Source organism: Coregonus clupeaformis, chromosome 6 (assembly GCF_020615455.1).
Source record: "Coregonus clupeaformis isolate EN_2021a chromosome 6, ASM2061545v1, whole genome shotgun sequence".
In the NCBI taxonomy this organism is placed as follows: domain Eukaryota; kingdom Metazoa; phylum Chordata; class Actinopteri; order Salmoniformes; family Salmonidae; genus Coregonus; species Coregonus clupeaformis.
In genome coordinates, this window is record NC_059197.1 from 34,760,620 (window position 1) to 34,783,965 (window position 23,346).

Here is a 23,346-nt window from a genome sequence, read left to right on the forward strand (position 1 = left end):
CAGCCCTCCTGACCACTGACCCAGTCTCTCTTTCTCTCTGTGCCCTCTGTTGGGCCCGATGCTTCACCACGCCTCCCTGTCCCCATGGACACACAGACAGAACCCCTGTGTGTGTTTGGTCAGAGGATGAACAGACAGTTAAATGTGTCCTGAATGTGTTTTCCTCAGTGGCTCTGAACTACCAGACAGAGGGCCGGATGATGCAGCTGAACAGAGCCAAGTTCATGGTGAACGGTGGCAGTGGCTACGTCCTCAAACCTCCACCCATGTGTAAAGGTACTGATACACACACACACACACACACACACGCACACACGCACACACGCACACACACACACACACACACGCACACACACACACACACACACACACACACACACACACACACACACACACACACACACACACAGCAAAATGAGGGGTGTATTTGCTGATTGGTTGTTTTAATGCTCCAGGCTCGTTCAACCCATTCTGTGACGACCCCCTCCCTGCCTACCCCAACAAACAGCTGGTACTGAAGATCATCAGCGGACAGCAGCTTCCCAAACCACCAGACTCTATGCTGGGAGACCGTGGAGAGGTACACACACATACACACAGGCACACACGCATGCATGCTCACACACACTAAATCATTTTCTGCCAACATAATGGATAGTTTGCTCAATAACCTCTATGGGTTATACGTGTGTTGCCACCCGTTAGCATAGTGTTGCTAAGCTGCTGTAACTCTGTTTTCCCTCTTCTGCTTCAGATCATTGACCCATTTGTAGAGGTGGAGATCATTGGCCTGCCAGTGGACTGCTGCAAGAGGCAGACACGAGTAGTGGACGACAACGGTAAAACACACACACACTATATAATGTATCATACAGACACACCACTCGTCCATAGAAACAGATATGACATTCAGTCAACTCGTCTCCCCACCATGCCTCCACACAGTGATCTAATAGTACTACCATCACCTCCAGAGATCTATAATCTTTCCCTACTGAATCCTCCTCTCTGCCCCTACTGAACCCCCATATCTCCCCCTGCTGAACAAACCTCTCTCCCCCTACTGAACCCCCATATCTCCCCTGCTGAACCCTCCTCTCTGCCCCTGCTGAACCCTCCTCTCTGCCCCTGCTGAACCCACCTCTCTCCCCCTACTGAACCCCCATATCTCCCCCTGCTGAACCCTCCTCTCTGCCCCTGCTGAACCCTCCTCTCTCCCCCTGCTGAACCCCCATATCTCCCCCTGCTGAACCCTCCTATCTGCCCCTGCTGAACCCTCCTCTCTCCCCCTACTGAACCCCCATATCTCCCCCTGCTGAATCCTCCTCTCTCCCCCCACTGAACCCCCATATCTCCCCCTGCTGAATCCTCCTCTCTCCCCCTGCTGAACCCCCATATCTCCCCCTGCTGAACACTCCTCTCTCCCCCTACTGAACCCCCCATATCTCCCCTGCTGAACACTCCTCTCTCCCCCTACTGAACCCCCATATCTACCTCTGCTGAACCCTCCTCTCTGCCCCTGCTGAACCCTCCTCTCTGCCCCTGCTGAACCCTCCTCTCTCCCCTACTGAACCCCCATATCTCCCCCTGCTGAATCCTCCTCTCTCCCCCTGCTGAAACCCCATATCTCCCCCTGCTGAACCCTCCTCTCTCTCCCTACTGAACCCCCATATCTCCCCCTACTGAACCCCCATATCTCCCCCTGCTGAATCCTCCTCTCTCCCCCTACTGAACCCCCATATCTCCCCCTGCTGAATCCTCCTCTCTCCCCCTGCTGAACCCCCATATTATACCCCCTGCTGAACCCTCCTCTCTGCCCCTGCTGAACCCTCCTCTCTCTCCCTACTGAACCCCCATATCTCCCCCTGCTGAACCCTCCTCTCTGCCCCTACTGAACCCCCCATATATCCCCCTGCTGAATCCTCCTCTCTCCCCCTGCTGAACCCTCCTCTCTGCCCCTGCTGAACCCTCCTCTCTCTCCCTGCTGAACCCTCCTCTCTCCCCCTACTGAACCCCCCATATCTCCCCCTGCTAAACCCTCCTCTCTGCCCCTGCTGAACCCTCCTCTCTCTCCCTACTGAACCCCCATATCTCCCCCTGCTGAACCCTCCTCTCTGCCCCTACTGAACCCCCATATCTCCCCCTGCTGAATCCTCCTCTCCCCCCCTGCTGAACCCTCCTCTCTGTCCCTGCTGAACCCTCCTCTCTCTCCCTGCTGAACCCTCCTCTCTCCCTCTACTGAACCCCAATATCTCCCACTGCTGAACTCTCCTCTCTGCCCCTGCTGAACCCTCCTCTCTCCCCCTACTGAACCCCCATATATCCCTCTGCTGAACCCTCCTCTCTCCCCCTGCTGAACCCTCCTCTCTACCCCTGCTGAACCCTCCTCTCTCCCCCTACTGAACCCCCCATATCTCCCCCTGCTTAACCCTCCTCTCTCCCGCTGCTGAACCCTCCTCTCTCCCCCTACTGAACCCCATATCTCCCCCTGCTGAACCCTCCTCTCTGCCTCTGCTGAACCCTCCTCTCTCCCCATGCTGAACCCTCCTCTCTGCCACTGCTGAACCCTCCTCTCTCCCCCTGTTGAACCCTCCTCTCTGCCCCTGCTGAACCCTTCTCCCCCCACTGAACCCCCATATCACCCCCTGCTGAATCCTCCTCTCTCCCCCTGCTGAACCCTCCTTACTGCCCCTGCTGAACCCTCCTCTCTGCCCCTGCTGAACCCTCCTCTCTCCCCCTACTGAACCCCCATATCTCCCCCTGCTTAATCCTCCTCTCTCCCGCTGCTGAACCCTCCTCTCTCCCCCTGGTGAACCCTCCTCTCTCCCCCTACTGAACCCCCATATCTCCCCCTGCTGAACCCTCCTCTCTGCGCCTACTGAACCCCCATATATCCCCCTGCTGAATCCTCCTCTCTCCCCCTGCTGAACCCTCCTCTCTGCCCCTGCTGAACCCTCCTCTCTCTCCCTGCTGAACCCTCCTCTCTCCCTCTACTGAACCCCCATATCTCCCCCTGCTGAACCCCCTCTCTGCCCCTGCTGAACCCTCCTCTCTCCCACTACTGAACCCCCATATCTCTCTCTGCTGAACCCTCCTCTCTCCCCCTGCTGAACCCTCCTCTCTGCCCCTGCTGAACCCCCCTCTCTCCCTACTGAACCCCCATATCTCCCCCTGCTGAACCCTCCTCTCTGCCCCTACTGAACCCCCATATCTCCCCCTGCTGAATCCTCCTCTCTCCCCCTGCTGAACCCTCCTCTCTGCCCCTGCTGAACCCTCCTCTCTGCCCCTGCTGAACCCTCCTCTCTCCCCCTACTGAACCCCAATATCTCCCCCTGCTAAACCCTCCTCTCTGCCCCTGCTGAACCCTCCTCTCTCTCCCTACTGAACCCCCATATCTCCCTCTGCTGAACCCTCCTCTCTGCCCCTGCTGAACCCTCCTCTCTCCCGCTACTGAACCCCCATATCTCCCCCTGCTGAATCCTCCTCTCTCCCCCTGCTGAACCCCCATATCTCCCCCTGCTGAACCCTCCTCTCTCTCCCTACTGAACCCCCATATCTCCCCCTACTGAACCCCCATATCTCCCCCTGCTGAATCCTCCTCTCTCCCCTACTGAACTCCCATATCTCCCCCTGCTGAATCCTCCTCTCTCCCCTGCTGAACCCCCATATTATACCCCCTGCTGAACCCTCCTCTCTGCCCCTGCTGAACCCTCCTCTCTCTCCCTACTGAACCCCCATATCTCCCCCTGCTGAACCCTCCTCTCTGCCCCTACTGAACCCCCATATATCCCCCTGCTGAATCCTCCTCTCTCCCCCTGCTGAACCCTCCTCTCTGCCCCTGCTGAACCCTCCTCTCTCTCCCTGCTGATCCCTCCTCTCTCCCTCTACTGAACCCCTATATCTCCCCCTGCTGAACCCTCCTCTCTGCCCCTGCTGAACCCTCCTCTCTCCCACTACTGAACCCCCATATCTCCCTCTAATGAACCCTCCTCTCTCCCCCTGCTGAACCCTCCTCTCTGCCCCTGCTGAACCCTCCTCTCTCTCCCTACTGAACCCCCATATCTCCCCCTGCTGAACCCTCCTCCCTGCCCCTACTGAAACCTCCTCTCTGCCCCTGCTGAATCCTCCTCTCTCCCCTGCTGAACCCTCCTCTCTGCCCCTGCTGAACCCTCCTCTTTGCCCCTGCTGAACCCTCCTCTCTCCCCCTACTGAACCCCCATATCTCCCCCTGCTAAACCCTCCTCTCTGCCCCTGCTGAACCCTCCTCTCTCTCCCTACTGAACCCCCATATCTCCCCCTGCTGAACCCTCCTCTCTGCCCCTACTGAACCCCCATATCTCCCCCTGCTGAATCCTCCTCTCCCCCCCTGCTGAACCCTCCTATCTGCCCCTGCTGAACCCTCCTCTCTCTCCCTGCTGAACCTTCCTCTCTCCCTCTACTGAACCCCAATATCTCCCACTGCTGAACTCTCCTGTCTGCCCCTGTTGAACCCTCCTCTCTCCCCCTACTGAACCCCCCATATCTCCCCCTGCTAAACCCTCCTCTCTGCCCCTGCTGAACCCTCCTCTCTCTCCCTACTGAACCCCCATATTTCCCCCCTGCTGAACCCTCCTCTCTGCCCCTACTGAACCCCCATATCTCCCCCTGCTGAATCCTCCTCTCCCCCTGCTGAATCCTCCTCTCTGCCCCTGCTGAACCCTCCTCTCTCTCCCTGCTGAACCCTCCTCTCTCCTCTACTGAACCCCAATATCTCCCACTGCTGAACTCTCCTCTCTGCCCCTGCTGAACCCTCCTCTCTCCCCCTACTGAACCCCCATATCTCCCCCTGCTTAACCCTCCTCTCTCCCGCTGCTGAACCCTCCTCTCTCCCCCTGTTGAACCCTCCTCTCTGCCCCTGCTGAACCCTTCTCCCCCTACTGAACCCCCATATCACCCCCCTGCTGAATCCTCCTCTCTCACCCCTGCTGAACCCTCCTTACTGCCCCTGCTGAACCCTCCTCTCTGCCCCTGCTGAACCCTCCTCTCTCCCCTACTGAACCCCCATATCTCCCCCTGCTTAATCCTCCTCTCTCCCGCTGCTGAACCCTCCTCTCTCCCCCTGCTGAACCCTCCTCTCTCCCCCTACTGAACCCCCCATATCTCCCCCTGCTAAACCCTCCTCTCTGTCCCTGCTGAACCCTTCTCCCCCAACTGAACCCCCATATCTCTCCCTGCTGAATCCTCCTCTCTCCCCCTGCTGAACCCTCCTCTCTGCCCCTGCTGAACCCTCCTCTCTCCTGCTGCTGAACCCCCATATCTCACCCTGCTGAACCCTCCTCTCTGCCCCTGCTGAACCCTCCTCTCTGCCCCTGCTGAACCCTTCTCCCCCTACTGAACCCCATATCTCCACCTGCTGAATCATCCTCTCTCCCCTGCTGAATCCTCCTCTCTGCCCCTGCTGAACCCTCCTCTCTCCTGCTGCTGAACCCCCATATCTCACCCTGCTGAACCCTCCTCTCTCTCCCTACTGAACCCCCATATCTCCCCTGCTGAATCCTCCTCTCTCCCCCTACTGAACCCCCATATCTCCCCCTGCTGAATCCTCCTCTCTCCCCTGCTGAACCCCCATATTATACCCCCTGCTGAACCCTCCTCTCTGCCCCTGCTGAACCCTCCTCTCTCTCCCTACTGAACCCCCATATCTCCCCCTGCTGAACCCTCCTCTCTGCCCCTACTGAACCGCCATATATCCCCCTGCTGAATCCTCCTCTCTCCCCCTGCTGAACCCTCCTCTCTGCCCCTGCTGAACTCTCCTCTCTCTCCCTGCTGATCCCTCCTCTCTCCCTCTACTGAACCCCTATATCTCCCCTGCTGAACCCTCCTCTCTGCCCCTGCTGAACCCTCCTCTCTCCCACTACTGAACCCCCATATCTCCCTCTAATGAACCCTCCTCTCTCCCCCTGCTGAACCCTCCTCTCTGCCCCTGCTGAACCCTCCTCTCTCTCCCTACTGAACCCCCATATCTCCCCTGCTGAACCCTCCTCCCTGCCCCTACTGAACCCTCCTCTCTGCCCCTGCTGAATCCTCCTCTCTCCCCCTGCTGAACCCTCCTCTCTGCCCCTGCTGAACCCTCCTCTTTGCCCGTGCTGAACCCTCCTCTCTCCCCTTACTGAACCCCCATATCTCCCCCTGCTAAACCCTCCTCTCTGCCCCTGCTGAACCCTCCTCTCTCTCCCTACTGAACCCCCATATCTCCCCCTGCTGAACCCTCCTCTCTGCCCCTACTGAACCCCCATATCTCCCCTGCTGAATCCTCCTCTCCCCCCTGCTGAACCCTCCTCTCTGCCCCTGCTGAACCCTCCTCTCTCTCCCTGCTGAACCCTCCTCTCTCCCTCTACTGAACCCTAATATCTCCCCCTGCTAAACCCTCCTCTCTGCCCCTGCTGAACCCTCCTCTCTCTCCCTACTGAACCCCCATATCTCCCCCTGCTGAATCCTCCTCTCTCCCCCTGCTGAACCCTCCTCTCTGCCCCTGCTGAACCCTCCTCTCTCCTGCTGCTGAACCCCCATATCTCACCCTGCTGAACCCTCCTCTCTGCCCCTGCTGAACCCTCCTCTCTGCCCCTGCTGAACCCTTCTCCCCCTACTGAACCCCATATCTCCACCTGCTGAATCCTCCTCTCTCCCCCTGCTGAATCCTCCTCTCTGCCCCTGCTGAACCCTCCTCTCTCCTGCTGCTGAACCCCCATATCTCACCCTGCTGAACCCTCCTCTCTCTCCCTACTGAACCCCCATATCTCCCCCTGCTGAATCCTCCTCTCTCCCCCTACTGAACCCCCATATCTCCCCCTGCTGAATCCTCCTCTCTCCCCCTGCTGAACCCCCATATTATACCCCCTGCTGAACCCTCCTCTCTGCCCCTGCTGAACCCTCCTCTCTCTCCCTACTGAACCCCCATATCTCCCCCTGCTGAACCCTCCTCTCTGCCCCTACTGAACCGCCATATATCCCCCTGCTGAATCCTCCTCTCTCCCCCTGCTGAACCCTCCTCTCTGCCCCTGCTGAACCCTCCTCTCTCTCCCTGCTGAACCCTCCTCTCTCCCTCTACTGAACCCCTATATCTCCCCTGCTGAACCCTCCTCTCTGCCCCTGCTGAACCCTCCTCTCTCCCACTACTGAACCCCCATATCTCCCTCTAATGAACCCTCCTCTCTCCCCCTGCTGAACCCTCCTCTCTGCCCCTGCTGAACCCTCCTCTCTCTCCCTACTGAACCCCCATATCTCCCCCTGCTGAACCCTCCTCCCTGCCCCTACTGAACCCTCCTCTCTGCCCCTGCTGAATCCTCCTCTCTCCCCCTGCTGAACCCTCCTCTCTGCCCCTGCTGAACCCTCCTCTTTGCCCCTGCTGAACCCTCCTCTCTCCCCTACTGAACCCCCCATATCTCCCCCTGCTAAACCCTCCTCTCTGCCCCTGCTGAACCCTCCTCTCTCTCCCTACTGAACCCCCATATCTCCCCCTGCTGAACCCTCCTCTCTGCCCCTACTGAACCCCCATATCTCCCCCTGCTGAATCCTCCTCTCCCCCCCTGCTGAACCCTCCTCTCTGCCCCTGCTGAACCCTCCTCTCTCTCCCTGCTGAACCCTCCTCTCTCCCTCTACTGAACCCTAATATCTCCCCCTGCTAAACCCTCCTCTCTGCCCCTGCTGAACCCTCCTCTCTCTCCCTACTGAACCCCCATATCTCCCCCTGCTGAACCCTCCTCTCTGCCCCTACTGAACCCCCCATATCTCCCCCTGCTGAATCCTCCTCTCCCCCCCTGCTGAACCCTCCTCTCTGCCCCTGCTGAACCCTCCTCTCTCTCCCTGCTGAACCCTCCTCTCTCCCTCTACTGAACCCCAATATCTCCCACTGCTGAACTCTCCTCTCTGCCCCTGCTGAACCCTCCTCTCTCCCCCTACTGAACCCCCATATCTCCCCCTGCTTAACCCTCCTCTCTCCCGCTGCTGAACCCTCCTCTCTCCCCCTACTGAACCCTCCTCTCTCCCCCTACTGAACCCCATATCTCCCCCTGCTGAACCCTCCTCTCTGCCTCTGCTGAACCCTCCTCTCTCCCCATGCTGAACCCTCCTCTCTGCCACTGCTGAACCCTCCTCTCTCCCCCTGTTGAACCCTCCTCTCTGCCCCTGCTGAACCCTTCTCCCCCCTACTGAACCCCCATATCACCCCCTGCTGAATCCTCCTCTCTCACCCTGCTGAACCCTCCTTACTGCCCCTGCTGAACCCTCCTCTCTGCCCCTGCTGAACCCTCCTCTCTCCCCCTACTGAACCCCCATATCTCCCCTGCTTAATCCTCCTCTCTCCCGCTGCTGAACCCTCCTCTCTCCCCTGCTGAACCCTCCTCTCTCCCCTACTGAACCCCCATATCTCCCCCTGCTAAACCCTCCTCTCTGTCCCTGCTGAACCCTCCTCTCTACCCCTGCTGAACCCTCCTCTCTCCCCCTGCTGAACCCTTCTCCCCCAACTGAACCCCCATATCTCTCCCTGCTGAATCCTCCTCTATCCCCCTGCTGAACCCTCCTCTCTGCCCCTGCTGAACCCTCCTCTCTCCTGCTGCTGAACCCCCATATCTCACCCTGCTGAACCCTCCTCTCTGCCCCTGCTGAACCCTCCTGTCTCTCCCTACTGAACCCTCCTCTCTGCCCCTGCTGAACCCTCCTCTCTGCCCCTGCTGAACCCTTCTCCCCCTACGGAACCCCATATCTCCACCTGCTGAATCCTCCTCTCTCCCCCTGCTGAATCCTCCGATCTGCCCCTGCTGAACCCTCCTCTCTCCTGCTGCTGAACCCCCATATCTCACCCTGCTGAACCCTCCTCTCTCTCCCTACTGAACCCCCATATCTCCCCCTGCTGAATCCTCCTCTCTGCCCCTGCTGAACCCTCCTCTCTCCCGCTGCTGAACCCTCCTCTCTCCCCCTGTTGAACCCTCCTCTCTCCCCTGCTGAACCCTCCTCTCTCCCCCTGCTGAACCCTCCTCTCTGCCCCTGCTGAACCCTCCTCTCTCCCCTGCTGAACCATTCTCCCCCCTACTGAACCCTCCTCTCTCCCCCTGCTGAACCCTCCTCTCTCCCCCTGCTGAACCCTCCTCCATCTCCCTGCTGATTCCTAGACCGAGTAATTGTGACTGTCACCTGACCTCTCCTCTCACCCAGTACCAGTCATCTGTTCTAAAAATAGATGGCAGGCAACAGGGCAGTACTGAGCCAAACACACCATAGATGGCAGGCAACAGGGCAGCACTGGGCCAAACACACCATAGATGGCAGGCAACAGGGCAGTACTGGGCCAAACACACAACAGATGGCAGGCAACAGGGCAGCACTGGGCCAAACACACAATAGATGGCAGGCAACAGGGCAGCACTGGGCCAAACACACCATAGATGGCAGGCAACAGGGCAGTACTGGGCCAAACACACCACAGATGGCAGGCAACAGGGCAGGACTGGGCCAACCACACCATAGATGGCAGGCAACAGGGCAGTACTGGGCCAAACACACCACAGATGGCAGGCAGCATGGCAGCACTGGGCCAAACACATCATAGATGGCAGGCAACAGGGCAGTACTGGGCCAAACTCACCATAGATGGCAGGCAACAGGGCAGTACTGGGCCAAACACACAATAGATGGCAGTACTGGGCCAAACACACCATAGATGGCAGGCAACAGGGCAGTACTGGACCAAACACACCACAGACGGCAATCAACAGGGCAGTACTGGGCCAAACACACCACAGATGGCAGGCAACAGGGCAGCACTAGACCAAACACACCATAGATGGCAGGCAACAGGGCAGTACTGGGCCAAACACACCACAGATGGCAGGCAACAGGTTAGTACTGGGCCAAACTCACCATAGATGGCAGGCAACAGGGCAGTACTGGGCCAAACACACAATAGATGGCAGGCAACAGGGCAGCACTGGGCCAAACACACCATAGATGGCAGGCAACAGGGCAGTACTGGGCCAAACACACCACAGATGGCAGGCAACAGGGCAGGACTGGGCCAACCACACCATAGATGGCAGGCAACAGGGCAGTACTGGGCCAAACACACCACAGATGGCAGGCAGCATGGCAGCACTGGGCCAAACACATCATAGATGGCAGGCAACAGGGCAGTACTGGGCCAAACTCACCATAGATGGCAGGCAACAGGGCAGTACTGGGCCAAACACACCATAGATGGCAGGCAACAGGGCAGTACTGGACCAAACACACCACAGACGGCAATCAACAGGGCAGTACTGGACCAAACACACCACAGATGGCAGGCAACAGCGCAGCACTAGACCAAACACACCACAGATGGCAGGCAACAGGGCAGCACTAGACCAAACACACCATAGATGGCAGGCAACAGGGCAGTACTGGGCCAAACACACCACAGATGGCAGGCAACAGGTTAGTACTGGGCCAAACTCACCATAGATGGCAGGCAACAGGGCAGTACTGTGCCAAACTCACCATAGATGGCAGGCAACAGGGCAGTACTGTGCCAAACTCAACATAGATGGCATGCAACAGGCCAGCACTGGGCCAAACACACCACAGATGGCAGGCAACAGGGCAGCACTGGGCCAAACACACCATAGATGGCAGGCAACAGGGCAGTACTGGGCCAAAAACACCACAGATGGCAGGCAACAGGGCAGCACTGGGCCAAACACACAACATATGGCAGGCAACAGGGCAGCACTGGGCCAAATACACCATAGATGGCAGGCAACAGGGCAGCATTGGACCAAACACACCATAGATGGCAGGCAACAGGGCAGCACTGGGCCAAACACACCATAGATGGCAGGCAACAGGGCAGTACTGGGCCAAACACACCACAGATGGCAGGCAGCATGGCAGCACTGGGCCAAACACATCATAGAGGGCAGGCAACAGGGCAGTACTGGGCCAAACTCACCATAGATGGCAGGCAACAGGGCAGTACTGGGCCAAACACACCATAGATGGCAGTACTGGGCCAAACACACCATAGATGGCAGGCAACAGGGCAGTACTGGACCAAACACACCACAGATGGCAAGCAACAGGGCAGTACTGGGCCAAACACACCACAGATGGCAGGCAACAGGGCAGCACTAGACCAAACACACCATAGATGGCAGGCAACAGGGCAGTACTGGGCCAAACACACCACAGATGGCAGGCAACAGGTTAGTACAGGGCCAAACTCACCATAGATGGCAGGCAACAGGGCAGTACTGTGCCAAACTCACCATAGATGGCAGGCAACAGGGCAGTACTGTGCCAAACTCAACATAGATGGCATGCAACAGGCCAGCACTGGGCCAAACACACCACAGATGGCAGGCAACAGGGCAGCACTGGGCCAAACACACCATAGATGGCAGGCAACAGGGCAGTACTGGGCCAAAAACACCACAGATGGCAGGCAACAGGGCAGCACTGGGCCAAACACACAACAGATGGCAGGCAACAGGGCAGCACTGGGCCAAATACACCATAGATTGCAGGCAACAGGGCAGCATTGGGCCAATCACACCATAGATGGCAGGCAACAGGGCAGCACTGGGCCAAACACACCATAGATGGCAGGCAACAGGGCAGTACTGGGCCAAACACACCACAGATGGCAGGCAGCATGGCAGCACTGGGCCAAACACATCATAGAGGGCAGGCAACAGGGCAGTACTGGGCCAAACACACCATAGATGGCAGGCAACAGGGCAGTACTGGGCCAAACACACCATAGATGGCAGTACTGGGCCAAACACACCATAGATGGCAGGCAACAGGGCAGTACTGGACCAAACACACCACAGATGGCAAGCAACAGGGCAGTACTGGGCCAAACACACCACAGATGGCAGGCAACAGGGCAGCACTAGACCAAACACACCATAGATGGCAGGCAACAGGGCAGTACTGGGCCAAACACACCACAGATGGCAGGCAACAGGGCAGTACTGGGCCAAACTCACCATAGATGGCAGGCAACAGGGCAGTACTGTGCCAATCTCACCATAGATGGCTTGCAACAGGGCAGTACTGGGCCAAACACACCACAGATGGCAGGCAACAGGGAAGCACTAGACCAAACACACCATAGATGGCAGGCAACAGGGCAGTACTGGCCAAACACACCACAGATGGCAGGCAACAGGGCAGTACTGGGCCAAACTCACCATAGATGGCAGGCAACAGGGCAGCACTGTGCCAAACTCACCATAGATGGCATGCAACAGGGCAGCACTGGGCCAAACACACCACAGATGGCAGGCAACAGGGCAGCACTGGGCCAAACACACCATAGATGGCAGGTAACAGGGCAGCACTGGGCCAAACACACCACAGATGGCAGGCAACAGGGAAGCACTAGACCAAACACACCATAGATGGCAGGCAACAGGGCAGTACTGGGCCAAACACACCACAGATGGCAGGCAACAGGTTAGTACTGGGCCAAACTCACCATAGATGGCAGGCAACAGGGCAGTACTGGGCCAAACACACAATAGATGGCAGGCAACAGGGCAGCACTGGGCCAAACACACCATAGATGGCAGGCAACAGGGCAGTACTGGGCCAAACACACCACAGATGGCAGGCAACAGGGCAGGATTGGCTCAACCACACCATAGATGGCAGGCAACAGGGCAGTACTGGGCCAAACACACCACAGATGGCAGGCAGCATGGCAGCACTGGGCCAAACACATCATAGATGGCAGGCAACAGGGCAGTACTGGGCCAAACTCACCATAGATGGAAGCCAACAGGGCAGTACTGGGCCAAACACACCATAGATGGCAGTACTGGGCCAAACACACCATAGATGGCAGGCAACAGGGCAGTACTGGACCAAACACACCACAGACGGCAATCAACAGGGCAGTACTGGACCAAACACACCACAGATGGCAGGCAACAGGGCAGTACTGGGCCAAACACACCACAGATGGCAGGCAACAGGGCAGCACTAGACCAAACACACCATAGATGGCAGGCAACAGGGCAGTACTGGGCCAAACACACCACAGATGGCAGGCAACAGGTTAGTACTGGGCCAAACTCACCATAGATGGCAGGCAACAGGGCAGTACTGTGCCAAACTCACCATAGATGGCAGGCAACAGGGCAGTACTGTGCCAAACTCAACATAGATGGCATGCAACAGGCCAGCACTGGGCCAAACACACCACAGATGGCAGGCAACAGGGCAGCACTGGGCCAAACACACCATAGATGGCAGGCAACAGGGCAGTACTGGGCCAAAAACACCACAGATGGCAGGCAACAGGGCAGCACTGGGCCAAACACACAACAGATGGCAGGCAACAGGGCAGCACTGGGCCAAATACACCATAGATGGCAGGCAACAGGGCAGTACTGGGCCAAACACACCACAGATGGCAGGCAACAGGGCAGCATTGGGCCAAACACACCATAGATGGCAGGCAACAGGGCAGCACTGGGCCAAACACACCATAGATGGCAGGCAACAGGGCAGTACTGGGCCAAACACACCACAGATGGCAGGCAGCATGGCAGCACTGGGCCAAACACATCATAGATGGCAGGCAACAGGGCAGTACTGGGCCAAACTCACCATAGATGGCAGGCAACAAGGCAGTACTGGGCCAAACACACCATAGATGGCAGTACTGGGCCAAACACACCATAGATGGCAGGCAACAGGGTAGTACTGGACCAAACACACCACAGATGGCAAGCAACAGGGCAGTACTGGGCCAAACACACCACAGATGGCAGGCAACAGGACAGCACTAGACCAAACACAACATAGATGGCAGGCAACAGGGCAGTACTGGGCCAAACACACCACAGATGGCAGTTAACAGGGCAGTACTGGGCCAAACTCACCATAGATGGCAGGCAACAGGGCAGTACTGTGCCAAACTCACCATAGATGGCTTGCAACAGGGCAGTACTGGGCCAAACACACCACAGATGGCAGGCAACAGGGAAGCACTAGACCAAACACACCATAGATGGCAGGCAACAGGGCAGTACTGGGCCAAACTCACCATAGATGGCAGGCAACAGGGCAGTACTGTGCCAAACTCACCATAGATGGCATGCAACAGGGCAGCACTGGGCCAAACACACCACAGATGGCAGGCAACAGGGCAGCACTGGGCCAAACACACCATAGATGGCAGGCAACAGGGCAGCACTGGGCCAAACACACCATAGATGGCAGGCAACAGGGCAGTACTGGGCCAAACTCACCATAGATGGCAGGCAACAGGGCAGCACTGGAATAAACACACCATAGATGGCAGGCAACAGGGCAGTATTGGGCCAAACAGACCATAGATGGCAGGCAACAGGGCATTATTGGGCCAAACACACCATAGATGGCAGGCAACAGGGCAGCACTGGGCTAAACACACCATAGATGACAGGCAACAGGGCAGCACTGGGCTAAACACACCATAGTTGACAGGCAACAAGGCAGCACTGGGCCAAACACACCATAGATGACAGGCAACAGGGCAGCACTGGGCTAAACACACCATAGATGACAGGCAACAGGGCAGTACTGGGCTAAACACACCATAGATGACAGGCAACAGGGCAGTACTGGGCTAAACACACCATAGATGACAGGCAACAGGGCAGTACTGGGCCAAACACACTTGGAGTTTGAATCAATGTTGTATTTGTCTCTCAGTTTGTTAGATCCTGTTGTGTGTGTGTGTGTGTGTGTGTGTGTGTGTGTGTGTGTGTGTGTGTGTGTGTGTGTGTGTGTGTGTGTGTGTGTGTGTGTGTGTGTGTGTGTGTGTGTGTGTGGGTGGGTGGGTGGGTGTGTGTGTGTGTGTGTGTGTGGGTGTGTGTACTCTGACACGGTGTGTGTTGTCCAGGTTTTAACCCTGTGTGGGAGGAGAACCTGTCCTTTACCCTCCACATGGCGGAGGTGGCTCTGGTGCGTTTCCTCGTCTGGGACCATGACCCCATCGGACGGGACTTCGTGGGCCAGAGGACTGTAGCCTTCAGCAGCTTGATGCCAGGTGAGGTGTGTGTGTGTGTGTGTGTGTGTGTGTGTGTGTGTGGATGTGTAGCTTGCCTGTAGTTTTGTTTGAATAAAGGGAAAGAACATTCAGTACTGTAGAAGCCCAGGTCCAGCAGGTTGTCTTTAATGAATGACCCTGAACATTATCACTGCCTTGTGTATCATGTCACTTTGGATCAACTCCATGGCATTGGAAGTGCCTGTATATATAGGCAACAGCATCTTCTCTTGTGAAACATGATACATGGACCTGAGGCTGACTGGTTACTCTGGTCCACTCACACATCTGTCTTGTCTGTGACAGAGCTGTCCCTGAACTCTCCTCCAGGTAATGAGAGGACATACTAGAGAATTCAACCATCTTCCCCTTTTACCCCCCTCTCTCTCTCTCTCTCTCTCTCTCTCTCTCTCTCTCTCTCTCTCTCTCTCTGTCTCTCTGTCTCTCTCTCTCTCTCTCTCTCTCTCTCTCTCTCTCTCTCTGTCTCTCTGTCTCTCTCTCTCTCTCTCTCTCTCTCTCTCTGTCTCTCTGTCTCTCTCTCTCTCTCTCTCTCTCTCTCTCTCTCCCTCTCTCTGTCTCTCTGTCTCTCTCTCTCTCTCTCTCTCTCTCTCTCTCTCTTCTCTCTCTCTCTCCCTCTCTCTGTCTCTCTGTCTCTCTCTCTCTCTCTCTCGTCTCTCTGTCTCTCTCTCTCTCTCTCTCTCTCTCTCTCTCTCTCTCTCTCTGTCTCTCTCTCTCTCTCTCGCTCTCTCTCTCTCTCTCTCTCTCTCTCTCTCTGCTGCTCTCTCTCTGTCTCTCTCTCTCTGTCTCTCTCTCTCTCTCTCTCTCTGTCTCTCTGTCTCTGTCTCTCTGTTTTCTCTCTCTCTCTCTCTCTCTCTCTCTCTCTCTCTCTCTCTCTCTCTCTCTCTCTCTCTCTCCTCTCTCTCTCTCTGTCTCTCTCTCTGTCTCTCTGTCTCTCTCTCTCTCTCTCTCTCTCTCTCTCTCTCTCTCTCTCTCTCTCTCTCTCTCTCTCTCTCTCTCTCTCTCTCTCTCTCTCCGCAGGTTATAGACATGTGTACTTGGAGGGGTTGACTGAGGCATCTATCTTTATCCATGTATCAGTTCATGACATCTATGGGAAGGTAGGTGCAGTACATTACAGTGAGATAACCCTTCTATGTGAAGGTAGGTACAGTACATTACAGTGAGATAACCCTTCAATATGAAGCCTGGGTAGCAGTCTATTCCTGGTCTATTTAATATAGCCTGGGTAGCAGTCTGTTTCTGGTCTCTTTAATATAGCCTGGGTACCAGTCTGTTTCTGGTCTCTTTAATATAGCCTGGGTGCCAGTCTATTTCTGGTCTCTTTAATATAGCCTTGGTACCAGTCTGTTTCTGGTCTCTTTAATATAGCCTGGGTGCCAGTCTATTTCTGGTCTCTTTAATATTGCCTGGGGACCAGTCTGTTTCTGGTCTCTTTAATATAGCCTGGGTTGCAGTCTATTTCTGGTCTCTTTAATATAGCCTGGGTACCAGTCTATTTCTGGTCTCTTTAATATAGCCTGGGTACCAGTCTGTTTCTGGTCTCTTTAATATAGCCTGGGTACCAGTCTGTTTCTGCTCTCTAGCCAACTCCTTATGGAATTTTCATGCAAAATATGATTTAGCTTGAAAATGCCAACGGAATAGACAGAGCACAAACAGATCTGGGACCAGGTTACTGCTACTCTGACCCTATAGAGAAGTAGTGGTCTGAAGGGCAATCATCAGTTTCAGCTTCTACATATACATATTTTTGACAGTTAATTTTCATTTATTTAAGTCTCCCAAACTAAGCTGATACACACTTCCTTTCCAGTGGAGTCCACTCGTCCTGAACCCCAGCTTTACCATAATGCACTTTCTAGGAGCCAACAAGGTATCCTGGGTAGATTCTGTGTGCTGCATGGCATCTGTACGGTTTCTACTCTGTGTGGGTGATGGAGTGTGTATGGTTTCAGATTATTTCTGAATGTATGCTACATCAAAGATTGGTATATTGTGTGTATTGTGAATGTGTTTTCTTGTTAGGTGATTTTCTATACATTTTCTGTCAGTAATTATTTGGTTAATGAAATCAGAGCTCATGGCGTTACTAACTACACAGATAATGGTAAAAATAGGGAATATGTGCATGGATTGCGAGAGAGGGTTGTTAAACTGTGGTTAGTAGTTACTGGGATGCTATAGTGCCATCTATGGGCATGTCTTTGTCATGACATGTGAAGTCATTGGCCAGGGGAAATCTCAATTCCCCACGTGCTCTCTCATCGCCTCCTTCTCGAGACCGATTGGATGAGAAGGTGAGAGGGCAGGGACCTCTGACGTTCTCATCCAATGGGTTTTGAGAAGGAGACAAGGAGAGGCGAGGAAATACAATTAAGATTCTCCCAATGTGTTCTGCCTGTGATTAACCTGGGTGGGAGGGGCAATGACAGCTCTGCACCTCATTTGAATGAATGTAAAGAATTTGTGTTGATTTGCTGAAAACATTTAGTTTTGTGAAGAGTGAAGTCTGTTACTGTGTTTTCAGTCTGTATTGTTTGCATTGTGGTTGGAATACTGTGATTGAAAAGCATGACAAATCTTATCAACCTTCTCCCTCGCATCACGCAATTCATATTTTCATGCAAAATGCTAAACACTATTTCTCTCTCACCCTTATCTCTTCATAATTCCTCTCTCTCCCCCCTCCCTCTCTCCCCTCACTCTCTCTCCCTATCTCTCTCCATGTCCCTCTCTCTCCCTCCCTTTCGCCCCTTCTCTCTCTCTCTCTCTCTCTCTCTCTCTCTCTCTCTCTCTCTCTCTCTCTCGCTCTCTCTCGCTCTCTCTCTCTCTCTCTCTCTCTCTCCCCTCCCTCTCTCCATCCAGCAGGGTCGTCAGCTGCGAGGCATCAGAGGCTTGTTCAACAGGTCATCTAAGTCGTCAGTAGAGACCAGCTGTGGTCCAGCCCTCAGGAAACGCTCTATCAGTGACCACCTCCTCCGACGCACCGCCAGCGCCCCTGCCAAGGGTCGCAAAAAAAACAAGATGAAGCTCGCTGAGTCCTCCACCTCCATATCGGACCACAAGGCCTCCGTAGTGGACCACAAGGCCTCCATATCAGACGGCAAAGACAGAGTGGGGGCTGGGGAAGGGGCTGGGAGGGAGGGGTCCCGGGAGAGGGTAATGGTGGAGAGGCGCCCCCCACCTCACGCCCCCCTCACCCACAGGCCCATCTCCATGCCCCTGGAGAAACTACTGCAGGGACAGCTCTCCCTCTGCTCCCCCAACCAGGAGCTGACTGACCTGGGGGCAGACACACTCATCGGTGGGTAGACCTCCTCTGGAGACCTCACACACTCTTACATCAACCATGATAATAAACGTTATGTTCTGTAACAAGTAATATGTTATAATAGATATCTAAGAAGAAACATTGCAAGAAACCCAAAGTGTTTTTTCTGTGTTTGAATGAGGTTACAGCATCATATTGCCTATTTCTCCGAGCAATACATGACCGTAGGCTTACCTGTAAAGGCAGAGCGACTGTTCTTGTCTGGCTTTGTTGCTATATGTGACATGATGCTTAGAGTTGAAGTTGTCGTTGGTTGTGTTGCGCTCTCATTGAAACAAACAGTGCTATGGGTCTTATGTGAAATGTAAACCGTTGCCTTGTTTCTAACTTGTCCTTTTCCCCCCCAAAAATAAAAATTTTAATCACTACTTTAACATACCTTTTCTGTTCCTTTTTCACTCTGTGGTGCTTCTCTGTAGTAGAGAACTGACTAGGATATCCCGCCAGGTAAACCAAGACACCTCCTAAGGTTGCCTCATCCTAAAACATCCCAGTATTACATCATCCCACTGATGTAACTTTGTAAAAGAACTATTTCAAAATCAGAATGTTCCTTTTTTTAACTGCCAAAATTGATCTCATTTGACCATCTCTTCCGAAATGGATGTTCCCCCCCAAAAATGGATGTTCCTTCTGTTACATGCACAGCCTCATTCTCCAACCCCCTCTCACAGTCGTATTTGGTGGTACATTCCATTCGTCTCTGTGTTGCGATTGGCTCGTGTTGGACGGAATGTGTCAGTTAGTCGTTGGTTGGCTTGGTGTTCTACGTAAGGCTGTGAAATGTTTGAACCTTTACTGACTGTCTAACTTGTCTGTTTTACATAGGAACGTCCCCCTTTGACCGGCCCAGGTCCCGCTCTGTGGAACTCCTCATCGAATCATCCGCCTCCCTTGAACATAGAGTTTCCACCAATCACAACAACACACGGGATAGGACCACAGAGCCTGACCAATTAGACGAGACCTCCTACCTGGTCATTGGCCGAGGAGGAGGAAGTGTAGATGGTGACTCCAAAGACCAATCACAGGACAGAGTCAACCCACCCACCAAAGCTGAGGACATTTCCTCTCGCCAAAGGACGTTGTGTTACCTGAGCAGCTCAACAAAGACAGAGAGCAACTGTTTACACTGTTTACCTACTGAGAGCAGACCAGAGACAACATTACTTAGTACAACAAACACCCCAGCACCTTCCTCCTCTTCTTCTTCCTCTGTCCCCTCTTCCTCTGTGCCCCCCCTCTCCCCACTCAACGTGGACCGGTCCGCTCTGCAGAGCCCCGTCTCCCTGCAGGACAGCACCATCTCACGACTCATTGATGCCGTATCCCTCGGCAACGACACCACCTGCGGCTCAATCTCCGCTCTGATTGGCCAGTTTGACCTCACCGCTGACCAGAATGACCTCACAACGAACTCTGACCCCCACGTCCTCAGTGTCATGTCCTGTCTGTCCCATCCCGCTCTCCAGGACTCCAGCACACCCTATAAGGTCACCATAGACTCTACCACCCCATATAAAGACCCCCCCCGCAAGGCAATGAACGGACCTATCACTCCTCGAAAGGCAAGCCAGACCCTTAACCACACGAACCAGAACCTACTCTCACCCCACCCCAAGACCTCCCACAACCCCCTTCTCTTCTCTAGTCCTGAGACCACGGAGCTGGAGGAGGTCTATACCATCCTGGATGAGGAGGTCTTGTCTCCAGTCTTTGTCTACAACCTGAGGGAGCAGAACATAGGCAACATACAGGCTGACTCTGAGGAGAGCACACCCATGGGAAGCCTGGAGCCCTCCCCAGCCAAGGTGCCTCCTCGCCTGGGGACAGAGGCCAACGGCAGCTGGGTGGGCTCACCGAGGGGTATAGTGGAGGAGACAGGACAGGGCTATAGGGGTGTGTGTGATCCTACAGGGCTGGGGTCAGGGGGAGAGTGGGGGTTGTCGTGGGGTTACAGGTGCCCGTCTGTCAACAGCACAGTGTCTGACCGGTTGCTGTTGTGCCAGGGGTCAGCAGAAAGTAGTCTGATGGAGGTGGAGATTAACGTGGACGAGGATCCACTTGAGATGACCTTGACCTTACCAAGACACAACTGCACCTGGGTCGCTACCAGCCCAACCAAACGATACGCCGCTCCCCAAAGCCAGCTTACCCAACTACACCCCTCTCCCCGGTATGCACCCCAACTCCAGCCCTCCCAGTGTCCTTCCCCCCTTAAACAGCCCTCCCCTCGCCACACCCCATCAATCACCCCTCAAACCCAGCCCTCCCTCTTCAAAAGGCCCCCTAACCCCAGCCCCCTCCTCCTGAACAGCCACCCCTCCACCCTCAGCAGGGCTGAGCTCTCCTTTGAGAACAGCAGAGACATTACCAGAGCCTACACCCAGCAGCACAGCTACAGTGGTCCCACCCAGCCCCAGACCAGGGGCTACCAGGGTGGTCCCACCCAGCCCCAGACCAGGGGCTACCAGGGTGGTCCCACCCAGCCCCAGACCAGGGGCTACCAGGGTGGGACAGGGGAAGGTCAGGGTCAGGGTGAAGTGTCAGCCTGCTTCCAGAATGGGTTGTCCTCCTCAGAGTGTCTGCCTGGTCTGTCTAGTATGTCTGGTTCAAGGTCTGTTAGCCTCCCCAGAGACAGAGGCCTGTACTCCCCCATCTCAGACTGTGATGTGGCCTACAGCCAGCTAGATTACAACTGCTTTAGGCCCTCCACTGCCTCCACCCATCCGCAACCCCAGCCCCAATCACATACCCAGCCTCTGCCCCAGGACCAACCCCAATCACATACCCAGCCTCTGCCCCAGGCCCAACCCCAATCACAGACCCAGCCTCTGCCCCAGGCCCAACCCCAATCACAGACCCAGCCTCTGCCCCAGGCCCAACCCCAATCACATACCCAACCTCTGCCCCAGCTCCAACCCCGATCTGGCCCCCCATCACTGCCCCTCTTGGGCCCCACCCTTGTCCCTCCTCTACCTATCCCCAGACCACCCACAGCCCCCGGCCCCTGCAAGTCCAAGTCTCTGGGTGACCTGACATCAGAGGACATCTCCTGCAACTTCCACAGCAAGTACAACATCATCAGCCGCAGCTTCATCACCCCCAGTATGAAGGAGCGGAGGAGGATGAGGGGCCTGGGGGGTCTGTCCCAACGGCTGCAGTCTGCAGACCCCCTCACTGAGCAGCTCCGCAAACTAGTCACCCTGGAGGGGGATGACAGAGACCGGGACAGACCCCAGTCTCCCCAGCTGCCCCAGTTACCTCAGTTACAGATACCCCCCAAACCCTTCATTCCCCCATCACGCCCCTCTCCCCCCACAAACTTTGTCCCCGACACTCAGGAGGACTCTCCCCCCCTCCTTTCCCGCCGCCTCTCCTCTCGGAGCCAGAGCCGTGTGCGTCACATCAACAACCGCGCTCGAGAGCGGCAGCAGGAGGTTCTGAAGTCCCGGGGAATGAGCGCCCCCTCCAGTGTGGGAGGGGTAGTGCTGCGTACTAAAGCAGCAGCAGGCCAGAAACCCCCAGCTAACAGACACTCCACAGGCTCCTACATAGCAGGCTACCTGGACCAGCTGGAGGACAGGGGGCTGCCTGAGGGGGCGTGCACCACACTGGGTTACGGATATCACTATGGTGATCATTATCATGATGACTCTCTGCTGCCCACAGACTCCTGTATACAATCACAACCTGAGGTCTACTTCCTGCTCAGACTCTGAACCCACTTCCTGGTTATCACCTACATAGAATGATGTATAATGTACTTCCAGAACACAGAAAATCAGCTTCCTGCTTACAACTGAGAAAAAAACTAAAAAATAATTCTGGTTGGGCTGTCCAATAATGCTTCCAGATATAAAGTCAACTACCTGATTGGGTCTGACATTTTGTCTGTAAATGTGAAAATGGTTTCTGATCTTCTTTAAGTCCATGTCCTGATCAGAATGTTCTGTAAATGTAGTTTGGAACAGACTGTAAAACTACTTCCTACTTTGATTGTACCCGTTTCCTGTCCTGCCTGATCCTGTAATTCTACTTCCTGTTCAAGCTAACTTCACCTACAATGAAGCAGAAAATAGGAAACTTTCCAAATGTGTTTTAATCTGAAGGGAAGTGTTGTCTTGGTCTTTGTTCATTTAAAATATGTATTAGTATTATCAGAGGCCCGCTGGGCACAGACGTCAATTCAACGTCTATTCCACGTTGGTTCCATGTAACTTCGTTAAAATGACGTGGAAACAACGTTGATTCAACCAGTGTATGCCCAATGGGGGGGCACTTTTAAGGGAAGGGATCTGTTTCATCCGAGATCCTCCTCAAGTCTTCCTTCTCCTCTAAGTGTTCTCTATGTTTGTGTTGTTTGTAAATATTCTACTGTACATTCGTTTTTAACTGACAGTGTTGCTATTTAGTAGACAGTACAGCTGTTTTCTGCATGTTAAACGTGGACCAGCATGACTATGCATCGATCTATAGACATCACAGTGCACTACTATCTTTGTATAGAACAAGTAATAGTGGGATTGGATGCAATACAGTACATAGACAGTACAATATAGTACATAGACAGTACATTACGGTACATTTTTTTTATTTTATTTCACCTTTATTTAACCTTACATTTATTTAACCTTACATTACAGTACATAGACAGTACAATACAGTACATAGACAATACAGTACAGTACAGTACATAGACAGTACATATACAGTACAATACAGTACATAGACAGTACACTACAGTTCAATACAGTACATAGACAGTACAATACAGTACATAGACAGTACAATATAGTACATAGACAGTACAATATAGTACATAGACAGTACATTACAGTACAATACAGTACATAGACAGTACAATACAGTACATAGTCTTGCTTGCTCAGACTTCTCGCTTTCTAAGATTTTAAACACTATCACATATGTTAAACTT

General features: G+C 54.6%; 1 protein-coding gene across 6 annotated transcripts in view; it reads left to right on the forward strand.

The window, feature by feature from the left end:
- Nucleotides 1–23,066, forward strand: part of plch1 (phospholipase C, eta 1) — a 130,607-nt gene extending 107,541 nt beyond the window's left edge. For 3 of the 6 annotated variants that reach the window (XM_045220234.1, XM_045220231.1, XM_045220242.1), the window contains 8 exons: nt 169–276; nt 456–580; nt 755–839; nt 14,909–15,055; nt 16,094–16,173; nt 16,890–16,949; nt 17,942–18,380; nt 19,236–23,066. In XM_045220234.1, coding sequence (XP_045076169.1) covers nt 169–276; nt 456–580; nt 755–839; nt 14,909–15,055; nt 16,094–16,173; nt 16,890–16,949; nt 17,942–18,380; nt 19,236–22,129 — 3,938 coding nt within the window. In that variant the 3' untranslated portion in view covers nt 22,130–23,066. The remainder of the gene's footprint in view (nt 1–168; nt 277–455; nt 581–754; nt 840–14,908; nt 15,056–16,093; nt 16,174–16,889; nt 16,950–17,941; nt 18,381–19,235) is intronic. The other 3 variants (XM_045220239.1, XM_045220245.1, XM_045220246.1) reach the window with 3 other exon arrangements.
- The last annotated feature ends 280 nt before the right edge of the window (nt 23,067–23,346 follow it).